The sequence below is a fragment of the Camellia sinensis genome, chromosome 2 (genome assembly GCF_055761805.1).
Source record: "Camellia sinensis isolate YWXY chromosome 2, ASM5576180v1, whole genome shotgun sequence".
In the NCBI taxonomy this organism is placed as follows: Eukaryota; Viridiplantae; Streptophyta; class Magnoliopsida; order Ericales; family Theaceae; genus Camellia; species Camellia sinensis.
In genome coordinates, this window is record NC_138962.1 from 57397744 (window position 1) to 57406656 (window position 8913).

Genomic DNA, 8913 nt, shown 5'->3' on the forward strand with positions numbered 1-8913 from the left:
TAGAAACCAAACAAGCTTTGGTTGATGGTTTCAAAAATTCTATAGGTATAAACAAAAAAACTGTAAATATAAACTTTAAAAAAAAAAATGCTCTAGTGTTTTGTTTTTTAAAGCAAGGTCAAGATCAAGAATTCTTTGGGAGCATTGGTTATTATTATATATATAGAACATTGGGTTATGCAGGCATCCAAAACCATTGAGCATTGGCTTATATACATACAACATTGGGGTTATGCAGGCTTTCAAAACCATTATCAAGATCAAGAATACTGAATTTGCGGATTACCTACCATAGCAACATACCCTCCCCACCTTCCCCGGAAAACACTCAAGGAAGGAAAAGCAATCCAATCATTAGAGACAGAGAAGAAGAAGATTGCCATGACAATCCACTAGAATTGCTTCCCAAAGAGAAGGGATGGACAGGTCTGGATCTCTATCTCTACCAAGGCTTTTGGTGCCCCTCAATGCACATTTAAGGCATAATGTCTTTCCAACAACACTTCAAAGCTCAAGACACCGACCTCATACTCGCCACCATGCCCAAATCAGGCACCACCTGGTTGAAGGCCTTGACATTTGCTATCGCCAACCGTCATCGCTACACCAACACCCTTTCCCAACACCCCCTTCTCACTTCTAACCCTCACGACCTCATCCCTTTTCACAAGACCAATCTCTCCGCTAATAAAGACAGCCATCAAGGTAGTCGTATTCTAAACCTCTCCAATTTTCAATCTAGTATTTTCTCCACCCATATGCCATACCATTCATTACCTGACTCAATCAAGACCTCTAATTTTTTTGTTGTTTATCTCTGTCGCAATCCCTACGACTCCTTTGTCTCCGCCTGGCACTTCTTGTCTAAGCCTAGACCAGAGAGCATTGAACCTCTATCGTTTAATGATGCTTTTGACATGTATTGTAGGGGTGTCATTGGTTTTGGGCCCTTTTGGGACAATGTATTGGGGTACTGGAAGGAGAGCCTGAAGAGGACTCAAAAGGTGTTGTTTTTGATGTACGAAGACTTGAAAGAAGATATTATTTTTCAGATGAAGAGGCTAGCAGAGTTTACAAGTGTTCCATTCTCTTCAGAGGAAGAAAATGAAGGTGTGATAGAAGAGATATCAAGGTTGTGCAACTTTAACAATATGAGAGAGTTGGAGGTGAACAAAACTGGTAAATCCATTAGACACTTTGAGAATAAGACGTTCTTCAGGAGAGGTGAAGTGGGTGATTGGATCAATCATTTTACACTTGAGATGGTGGAATGCTTGAACAAGGTCATTGAAGAAAAGTTGGGTGGTTCTGGGTTAGCATTCAAGACTAGTTTGTGAAAATTTACTATGTTTGTTTCGTTGGACAAGATTACTAAAACTAATAAGTCCGGGAATTCCATCTTATGTCATGTTTGTTAGAAATGGTCTCTAGGAATTGGACTGTTGTTTGTCATGCTTAGTGCCGGTTGTGATGTGTTGTAGTTTTGTTTCTTTGGTCTTTAGATTTGTATTTCGGACTTTGTAAGAGGACTTCTTGTCCTCCCTTTGCTAGCATCTTTGTTTCAATAAAATTGATTTTTTGTTGCTCAAACAAACAAAAAAAACTATAATCTGAGAATATTTTAGTCTTTCAACCCCCTAATCTGGACCCCCTTAATCCTTCTATTTTGTATCTCATCCCCTCCTATAAGACTCAATAGTCGCTTATAGGGAGGATATAAAGTCCAAAAGGGACGGTCAATCTAGAGGTCCACTTTAATATATAAATGTGAAATTCAAGATCAAGCAAGATATATAATCCAATCCCGTGCATTAATCCCCCCACAACCAATATGTAACAAGGATGAATGGACTTACTCTCTAGTTTCAAAAACTAACTGTTCAAAACATAATTTATAATTTCAATCCAAAAAATTTCCAAAAAGTTTTTACTTGACCTTAGTATTATGCAAGCCTCCAAAAAATAGTTACGTCAGCAGGTCTAAACTTATATAATGCCCAATCTGTTTGTGCTTCTAACTTAAGGTAAAAAATATCCAAACATCATCTTATGTGTTACCATTTCATTGGTCTAATTGATAGGCTCCACCGCTCACAAATGTTACCAATGTAGTGAAGGTAAATGTAATCATCATCATAAAAATATTGGTATGTTAACAACTTAAAACCAGTATTTCCTATCGGATAGCTACTTTGATCTTTCTATGTGTGTAACAAAACACCTCCTCCCCTACCCACACCGGGGGAGAAATTCGAGTCTCACCGCTACAAATGAAGCTTCCCCTTCCCTTACTTCTCTCCTACCAATTATTAAAAAAATGCATCATAAAACATTTGAGTAATTTTTATTTTTGCTTCCAATTCAAAAGGTGGGCAAAAATCTAATTAAATTAGATTCCAAGATTTTTATTCAACCAATTTCAGTGAGGTTCATTTTAATTTCGGTGTGTGCTAAAAAAAACATGTATTATTTAAATTTTATAGCAAGAGAAAAATACTTGTTTCTCAAAAACATTATATACAATATTAATAAACATACAAGAAAATGAGGAAAAATTCAAGAGAAACATTAAACAGAACTCACCAGCTTTTATCATATTCCGACAGCATCAAGAAGCTCTGAGTGTTGAGACACAGAAACCAATGAGTTTGCAACAATGGCGCCACTAGCAGCAACTGCTGGGACTTCGATACCAGGGAATGTAGAATCACCGCAGCAGTAAAGCTGTGGGATCAGAGTTGAATGTCCGGGAAAAGTGCCTTTACCGGCCTATATAGCTGGCCCATAACTTCCTCTATCCCTCCGAAGAAACCTTCGATGTGTCAAGGGGGTTCCAACCAACTTTACTTCACACTTCTCACGATCAAAACCTGAACCAACAGCACGCTCCACGGCCCTCCACAAGACCTGGATTGGTAAGGAATAATAAGAACTGCTTTAATAGGAAAAATAATTATCTTTTTCATACACTATTATTCGAAAATAATCTGATGGCACATGAGCATTTGAGAATTTCAAAGAATAAAGGAGAACAATCAGGGATATTAGCAAGGTAGCTAATAGGAAACTCAAAAATTAAGTTGACAACATTCCAAGAATACACAGAAATATGAACTTCTGACTCCAAAATTATATGCAATTTTGATCATTTTTTTAGAGAAACTCAAAGACATGATGGTTCAAATATTGTCACGTCATACATGGTAAAATCAAGTTGCTTCAATTATTGGAAAAATTATGTACACCTTGAGACTTTCTTGAGAAGTTCCACCATGGGTAAAAATCAAAAGAATGCCAAAACTTATGAACAGGGCTCCCACTTACAATAGGGTTTGGGAGAGATAGTAAGTAAGCAGCTTTCCCTCCACATTTTTGTGGAGAGGCTGATTCACGTGACTCAACCCCACGCCATAGCACGCAGAGATGATAACACTTGTCATCGCTCTAGGTGACAACCTCCAATGCCAAAATTTATGCATACCATATATATTGTTCTTAAATTTGACAATTAACTAGAAAACATTGGGTCTAACTAAACAGATCAAGCTTTAAGATGCAAATAAAAAACCTAATCAGCAAAAAAAAATGTAAAACTCCCTCAACCTCAATAACATAGTCAAATTCTAAATGGACTGTCATTAAAATGTTTCATAATAAGTTATCCGAACTTGCTCTATTATTCCTTCTGATAATGTTGAATTTCACGACTTTCAATTAGTGCATTTGTCATGAATGACAACATAAGAAAAGCCAATGACAAAAGTTGCCAGTAAGCATACCTCAGATCTTTTAGCTTTGAGTTCTTTGTATTCAGCACTTTCACGATCAAGTCCTCCCAGAGTCCAAACGGTTTGGTTCCTGGCATATAGGCATGTAACACGTGTTTCCCAGGGGGTGCAAGATTTGGACTAAGCACAATGGGTATAGATATTAAAACAACATTTTGATCAGCATTGACTCCTCTCTCCCAATCATTCACAACTATATGACGAATCTTCAAGTCGTCACTTATACCCTAATAAATAAAACATATGTTAGATGTATTTATTCAGATTTAGGAAAACACCATCCAAAGCAGTGGCAGATGAAGCCTAGTTAAAAGAGTACCAACATTGAGAAAAAGTCGTCATGCCACAGATTTTAACGATTGAAGAGAGCACAAAGCTAACATTATGTAACATATCCCACAGAATAGACAACAATCTATTTAATTTGTTTATGTAACAGTAATTTCTTACAGTTACCACTTTGTGATTTCAGTTTCTCCAAATGGTGATTCAATTCTACTATTTTTCAACTCGTCTCAGCATTATTAGAAAAAAAAAAAAAATCTATCTTTAAAGAGTTAAGATTGACATAAGTATGTTGTGCACTATCACCAATAGATAATGCATTTTTCGCAAGCCTCACCCAAGCCCTCACATTCACACGTGGGAAACTTTTTACTGCAGTCTGCAGTTGGTAAACAAGGATCGGTTTTTACCAAGGTACAGAATGTATCGTCCAATATTCAAATAATTCCACAAAATCTAGTTTCATTCAAGTAACTGCTTCTAACTAACTGAAAGGATCTTCTAATCAATCCAGAGATCATTTGGATTCCATTAGTAATGAGGATTCGGGACATCACACATTGATCAATCCAACAAAGATTCGACAACTAAAAGAAATAGCGATTCTTTGGGATATATGATGATATGCAACCGTTAGGTGTGAAATAGTGCACTGGATTATCAGCTTTCAACATGAATTGTGCAAATTGAATAAATCATATCATATATATAATAAATTTGCAAAGTTGATAGCAAAAGTAATCATAGGTTACAGGAAACCTTCTGTTGACTACAAATGTAGAGCAAACCAAACCCAAGAAGTCCATGAAATGAGCATACATGGAAATTAGGATATTGCACACGAAAAGGATAGAGGCAATAGAAAAATATATCACAAGCACGTGATTCATGAGACATTGATGACAGCAGCAGCAGCAACAACACAACAACAATATGATTAGATAATTTTGGTCAAGATGGTTTATGTTAGACAACCCAATGACAGTAAAATGCTTGATCTCTCACGTCCTTCCCCAAGACCTTACTGTGAGAAACTTGAACCCAAAGGATAATAGGACTTGAATTTAGATTTTTCTAACATGATATCAAAGCTTTGATCCTATAAGGTATTAGATTAAATGGAAAGACTTGAACCCGAGACCTAATAGGATCAAAGCTACCCAAAAAAGTTAAAGCTATTTAGGATTTGGGCCAAACAACACATATCAAGCCATTGTACCCTCCCTCACACCAGACCCCCTTCTCATATGTCAACAAACAGATGAATCAAATAGGTTGCAAATGTACTAACATACAAACAAGGTGCATGCAGTAAAAATATAATAGATGCTAAGCGAAAAGCATAATGGTGGAAAAAATAAACACACGGAGACTTGAAAGTCCTACCAAAACTAATCTTTGATGCTATGTTAGACAATCATCTCCTCTAAATGCTCAAGTTTAACCACTTGTCCACTGAATAGAGATCAACATGGTTCATGTTGAACATGGACGTGAAAAATATTTTCTAAGGTAGTGAAATAAGACTCGATGGCCTACACAACAGAAGCTAACCCACAAACAGTGCAATGGGCAAACAGAACTTTTGCATCTGATATTGAACAGTTGGAAAAAAAAAATAAAAATAAATAAAAATTTTGCTAACATGAGAATATGTACAAAATAAATCTACTATGGATGTGGAACATCCTCCTCAGATCTAGAATTCATAATGGATTTTGTAAAGAAGCACTTCATTTAGTGAACCAAAAGCTTCTTTTTTTTGGTTGTTACAATCACTCACCTCTGCATCAAAACCCAAATGAAGATGCATAAATGATTCACATTGAGGGGTCATTTTGATCCTGCCCTGGTATGACTTTGGAATGACTTCCTTAGGTAATAGATCCAATGTGTCCCACATAGAAGCATTACTAACAACAGCCTTCTTAGCGCGTACAAATTGCAGCAAATATTTATTTTTATCAATTAATGAATAAGAAAGAAATATAATTCAATCTGAATGACAAATTCTGTAATTTTGCCACACTAAAATCATTTACTCACTTGACCACTTCTTAGCTTTACTCCCACAGCTCGACCATTTTCAACAACAATATTTTCCACATGACTCTTGAAAGAGACCCGTCCACCAAATTTCTGTAGGCCACGGACAAGAGCATCAACAACTGCCCCAGTTCCATGAATGGGATACTTCAGACTGTAACCTGGCTTGTACCATTCTGCAAACATGTATACCAGAAAAGATTGAAGCACAAAATTATTATGTTATCAATAAAATAAGCAGCACAAGCATACTTATATTTCATAATCATACCACAGTTCAAAAAAAATAAAGAAAAAACCTTGATATGTAATAGTTACCATCTCTGCCGACAGTATACCATTAGATTTCACCCGTGAGCAAGAAAACCAGAAGATCTATCCAATTTCGTATAAAAGGCTCTTTCAGCTCCAATGAGTCAACTATGTCTCAGAAGGGTCTGAGAAGCTTTGTAGCACTAAGGGCTCCCTGAGGTCCCATTTGGGCAAAGGATTTCAAGAGGGAGGGGGCATATCTAGTTGCAGCAGTGGATAGAACACCCCAATCACCTTGAATAGATAAAGGTGGCAGAGCCATTGTAGCTGCAGACATTGGCAATATTGCATCCTGTACAGAAATGCATTTTATATTCTTGATAAGAGCAATAATAGGGAATCATGAAGGCAACTTCTGCAAAATCACGTATCCAGGATATTGGGCAATCTGTTAAATCATTTTTTTGTGATTCGGCCTTGAGCTTTTAGCTTGATATATTGGACAACCTCAAATACAAGGGAAGTAAACTTTTTGGCTCATTCTCAATTTTGAAAAGAAAATGATAGCAAAGATTTTCCTTTTCTACTCTAGTAAAAAATAAAATAAAATAAAATAAAAAATAAAAAATATATATATTAAAAACATAGTCTTTCTATATTTAAGAAAAAGAAGAAAAAAAAAAAAGGCTGATGAGGAATTGAATATATATTCATATATACATAATACTTACAAGAAGTTTTTGATAAGATACAAGAGGCAGAGGAGGACTCCAAGAGTTCAGCATTGGACAAGAGCTCAGCATTGGACTGTGATGCTGATTAAGTCACACCATTGTTATATTAGCAATTCAGCAAAATGCAGTTGTATGGTTAGTTAGTTAGACAATATGGTTAGGTAGTTAGAAAGTTTGTTTTAGTGAGTTTGTTATAACATTCCTATATATATACAGATCTGTAAAATGTTTTGTAGTGTGATGAAATAATATTCAAAGATCAATCTGTCTTCATGGTATCAGAGCAACAATAAAGCTCCAACGAGCAAGTTTTCATCAATGGCAGATTCATCTTCTTTACCATCAAATCTTAATCTTCTCATCTCAAATTTTGGATCATTGGTTACTATCAAGCTTGATTCTACAAATTTCTTGATATGGAAGAGTCAAATGCAAAACATGCTCCGTGCTATGGATCTCTTAGGATTTGTCACAGGATTGATTCAATGTCCTGCTTCAGAGATCATGGATTCATCTGGAAAAACACTTCCAAATCCAGATTATGCAAAGTGGAAAACAATTGATGCACATCTCTTGAGTTGTTTGACTGCTACACTTTCTCCTACTGTGTATTCCTCCATTCTCCATCTTCAACACAGTGCTGAGGTATGGAAAGCGCTTGAAAAACGGTTTACATCTTTGTCTAGATCACATATCCATCAACTAAAAAATAAGCTTCAAACTGTCTCAAAGAAAACCTCTTCAATAGAAGAATATCTCTTCAAAATCAAAGAAATTTCAGATCAATTGTCACTAGCCTCTGCACAGGTTGATGATGAGGATTGGGTATTAATGACTTTGAATGGCCTTCCTAGTGAATATGATGCATTCACTACTGCTATTCGAGCCAAATCTGAAGTGATTTCTATGGATGAGCTATGCTCATTGTTATGTTCCGAATCTATTCATATTGAGGCTAAGATGAGTAATTCCAACACCAGCACTGATCTCAATGTTGCCTACACAGCAGCTAAAGGATCTCCTCAACAATATCCGTACTCTGGTTTTAATTCTCAATTTTTTCATTCTGGAATAGAGGAAGAGGAGGCAGATATATGCAATCTCGAGGAAGGTTCAACAATCGAAATAAAGGTAGATCTGCCTCTTCTCAAGGCTGTCAGATCTGTGGTGGTCTCGGTCATTCAGCTTTTGACTGTTGGTACCGTATGGACCCAAATTTTCAACCTAGAACATCACAGACTTCTCAATCCTCTAGTCCTGGTCCTTCTAAAGCCTATACAGCCTCTGTAGCGTCTAATTCTGCATCTGCATCAGCTTCAAATGAAACAAGCGTGCCTTGGTACATTGATTCTGCAGCCACCAATCACATGACAAATGATCTTGCAAATTTTTCTCTATATGAAGCCTATCCTGGACATGATCAAGTAACTGTAGGTAATGGTACTTCCTTACCTATTCATCATATTGGACAATGTCTTTTACCTACTCCTACTTATTCTTTTCATCTTAACAATCTTCTCCATGTTCCTTCCATTTCCTCTAATCTTCTCTCTGTGCATCAGTTGACAAAAGATCACAATTGCATTGTTATTTTTGATGCTCATTCTTTTGTGATTCAGGACAAAGTCACGAAAAAGGTTCTACATAAAGGAGTTAATAACAATGGGCTCTATCAGTTCAGTGCTTCTTCTTCTTCTCCTTCTTCACCACATGCTTATCAATCCTGCTTTTCTACTTCTGATCCACTATGGCATAAAAGGCTAGGCCATATTTCTCATGAAAAATTTCAAAGTTTAGCTTCTCATTTA

General features: G+C 36.4%; 1 protein-coding gene and 1 pseudogene across 2 annotated transcripts; one reads left to right on the plus strand and one right to left on the minus strand.

The window, feature by feature from the left end:
• Positions 1-200: 200 nt before the first annotated feature.
• LOC114302928 (cytosolic sulfotransferase 15) lies at positions 201-1487 on the plus strand (the record flags this gene model as incomplete). The annotated part of the gene is given in 1 exon segment (XM_028248041.2): positions 201-1487. A coding segment is annotated over 1 exon segment (1137 nt), but the record flags the coding sequence as incomplete, so codon positions are not given.
• Positions 1488-2446: 959 nt separating this feature from the next.
• LOC114302919 (prolycopene isomerase, chloroplastic-like) lies at positions 2447-8643 on the minus strand (annotated as a pseudogene). The gene is made up of 6 exons (XR_014360971.1): positions 7103-8643; positions 6419-6723; positions 6120-6295; positions 5857-5997; positions 3780-4015; positions 2447-2907 (listed from the first exon to the last, which is right to left on the minus strand). The product of XR_014360971.1 is annotated as a prolycopene isomerase, chloroplastic-like (transcript).
• Between the last annotated feature and the right edge of the window lie 270 nt (positions 8644-8913).